General features: G+C 36.8%; 1 protein-coding gene across 1 annotated transcript in view; it reads right to left on the bottom strand.

Moving 5' to 3' along the window:
- Positions 1-2,880: 2,880 nt before the first annotated feature.
- The window catches only part of LOC102500834 (CUB and sushi domain-containing protein 1-like), a gene marked incomplete at its 3' end in the record, with an annotated part of 13,539 nt that continues 13,306 nt past the window's right edge, over positions 2,881-3,113 (bottom strand). Inside the window, exon 5 of the mRNA XM_006165296.1 lies at positions 2,881-2,996. Coding sequence (XP_006165358.1) covers positions 2,881-2,996 — 116 coding nt within the window. The remainder of the gene's footprint in view (positions 2,997-3,113) is intronic.

Here is a 3,113-nt window from a genome sequence, read left to right as displayed (position 1 = left end):
CACTCTAGGTGCTCACGTGTGTATGTCCAAGATCCCAAGAGAAGACGCAAATAGGGATTGCAGCATGGTCATTCCACTGGGGGGTGATTCCTCACTTTCCCTCTCACTGTCTCTCTCTCTCTCTCTGGTAAGTGAATCTACCCTAAGGCAAAAACCTCTAGAAAAAAATGAAAAAAGGAATGATTATCTTTGATGATATGAGAATAATGAATAGTATTTCTAATAAAATTTATAAACCACAGTCAAAATTCTTCACACACAAAATTTATAGTGGAAAAAAATGTGTTAAAGGAAGCCAAAACATACAACTTTAAATTGAGAATTAGTCACATGTAAAATTGAATAAGCTATTAAAGTCATAATTAATGGTTAACGACTATTATTTTTGTAATTTACTCATTCACTATATTTTTTAATGGGCATTAATACTGAGCATGATATGTGCAGATACTGTGCTTTTATACCTTGCAAAATTTCCAACTGGAAAGTCCATGGGGAAGAACTGCTGAGTGGTTGAATTGTAATAATACATTTGATGACCAACTCCACTCAAACATGCTCAGCACAAGAATTTCAAAATGAGACAATGATGGGAAAGAACACATGAAATTTCAAAGTAGGTGATTTCCCTCCAATGAGATAAGACCTTTTTCCCCAAAAATCCATTTACCCATTTATTTGATTTCTATAGCTGTAATTTAATAGGGAATAGTGAGTTCCTGAGTTTGCGGAAGGAAGACTTTTCAGCTATTACCCTTCCACAGGTACCAAGAGAGACAAGACCTTTACAATAAACCAGGTCCATGAGGACAGTAGCCAGATTTACTAAATGGGAAGATATAAAGATGCATTTCTGAGTATTGCTTAGAGCATTCTCTCTCTCTCCTACCTTTAGCCAGACAATACAAAGGAAAACATGAATCAATGGATTTAATTGAAACTGGATAGATTTAAACTCTGTTCCAACTGTCTTTTACTTGAAACTTATGGTAACTATGAGTTTTGGTTACCATAAGTTTGGTATAATATAATAATATAAATATACATTTATCCTTTGGCCTTTGCAAAATAAGTGACTGAAGAAATTTGCTATTTAGTGAGTAAAGGAAATTGACTACTTTGAAAATAATCCAAGTGTAGCTCATATTAATACATATGTGATCTAAGCAGGGCTCTGTCTAAGCTATTAATCTTTATAGAAGCCCTAGTACGAGGAAGGAGTGAATATTTACTCGGTGTCTTTTATATGCCAAAGTTTAGAGCTGTCACTTTTCACAGCTTGTGAAAGATTTTGAAATAGAGGTTTACAAGCCCAATTTTATAGCTGAGGAAAAGGGCCAAGGAATTAAACAAATCAGTTATGTTAAATTATACGCTGAGGTTCAAACCATTGCCTGTTACTCTTCTCAATCCTTTATATGTGTATATGGGGGTGTTAACAGGCGTGTTAGCATGTGTGTGTGTTATATAACTGTATTACATCTATTATAATTTTTTCTTGATCAGCTTCTTTTTATAGTCATGGCAGGTCACTGAAGGTCAGAAAACTTATCTGAGCATGCATGTGCACACACACACACAAACACACACACACAAACACACACACAGACTCCAATATACTCGTTTATCTATCATAGTTTTCCTTTTAATAATACAATATATTCAGTCATTGAGAAAGTCATGACACATTTTTGAATAGAAAAGCATAGAAAAATATGTCATGACTTTCCCAACGACTTAATATTTACACGTGGTGAACTGGCTTTCTTTAAATATTACAAAATGACACCTATAAAAGCATTTCTAAGACATGAAAAATCTCCATACACTTGGGAATTCCATTTAATTTGCAATTCCTTACAAAATTATATCAATTTTAAACAGGTTGTTCAATGATCAACAAATGATTATTCTGTAGGGATGATGCAATTACTAGTTATAAAGAAACCGTGCTACATTCCCTATAAAAAATTAAGTAATACCAGGATAGACTATCATTGGACACTTAATTTATGAGATTGATGGGTAACAAAACTTAGCACACAAGACAGAACTACAATTCTAGGTTTGCTTTTAGGCACACCTTGAAAAATTGGCACCACACCTTCTGCTCCAGAATTCAGAAAAAAAATTCTGCAGTTAATGCTATTTAAAGTCGCTCACATTATTGAATGGCATCACTGCAAACACAAGCCAACTTGGAGTACATGTGTCTATAATTTCTGCAATGCTTTATGTCTGTTCAGTAGAACACCATGGCCCTATCTGGGCATAAAGAGGGGCCATTACTAATTTTGTGAAGCAAGAAAGATTGACAGTGTCAACCATTTATAATAAAATACACAAGAGACATGAATAATATTATCATTTTTAAGTGTCATGAAGAATTTGACATATATCCTTTTTGGGGTCATAGGCAACCCACTACAAATGTGTTGGACGAGCAAATGTCATTATTTTGTAGGCCTGCATATTGGCTCAGAGCATAGTTCCTTAAAGTGTAGGAGATGTGTTCACATTTATAGAGAACTTGGTTATGATCTTCTTTTCTTCTTTTTTTCCCATTGCCAGAAGGCATATGTCCTCCTCCAGGACAGGAAAGAGAGAAAGGGAGAAAGCACCCCCCAATGGTACGTGACCATGCTGCCATTCTGCTGGATCATGCAGTTAACACAAGCTGAGTATGAAAGAACTGCCCCTCGTGCCTAGAGCAAGGACTCGGCTGAGGAGAACTGTTTGCAAGGTCAACAGTTTTACGAGTTCTGGACCTCACCTTCATTGTGTTACTGTACTGACCTGCACTCAGTTTCTCTGCCATGGGCCTTATTGCCATACCCCGGTACCCCATAAAGGCACCCCCAGCCTTACTATAACTTTTACAATAATCCTGAAAAACTGCGGATCCATTAAGGCGGCAGCTGCGTAGGGCGGTGGCTGCGAACAGGAGTTACTCCCATTAGACTCACCCACCCTCCTGGATGCCACATTCACTTCTACTAGGGATTACATAAACAAGCATTAAAAAGGTTTAAGTTAAAGCTATCAATGGGCAAAATGATCTCAGTAACCAGGAGGGGCTCAGGGACTCATCCACGAGGTGCTGTTACCCCAAA

This window comes from Tupaia chinensis, unplaced genomic scaffold (assembly GCF_000334495.1).
Source record: "Tupaia chinensis unplaced genomic scaffold, TupChi_1.0 Scaffold143877_1, whole genome shotgun sequence".
Classification (NCBI taxonomy): Eukaryota; Metazoa; Chordata; class Mammalia; order Scandentia; family Tupaiidae; genus Tupaia; species Tupaia belangeri.
This window is presented reverse-complemented; position numbering and strand designations above follow the sequence as displayed.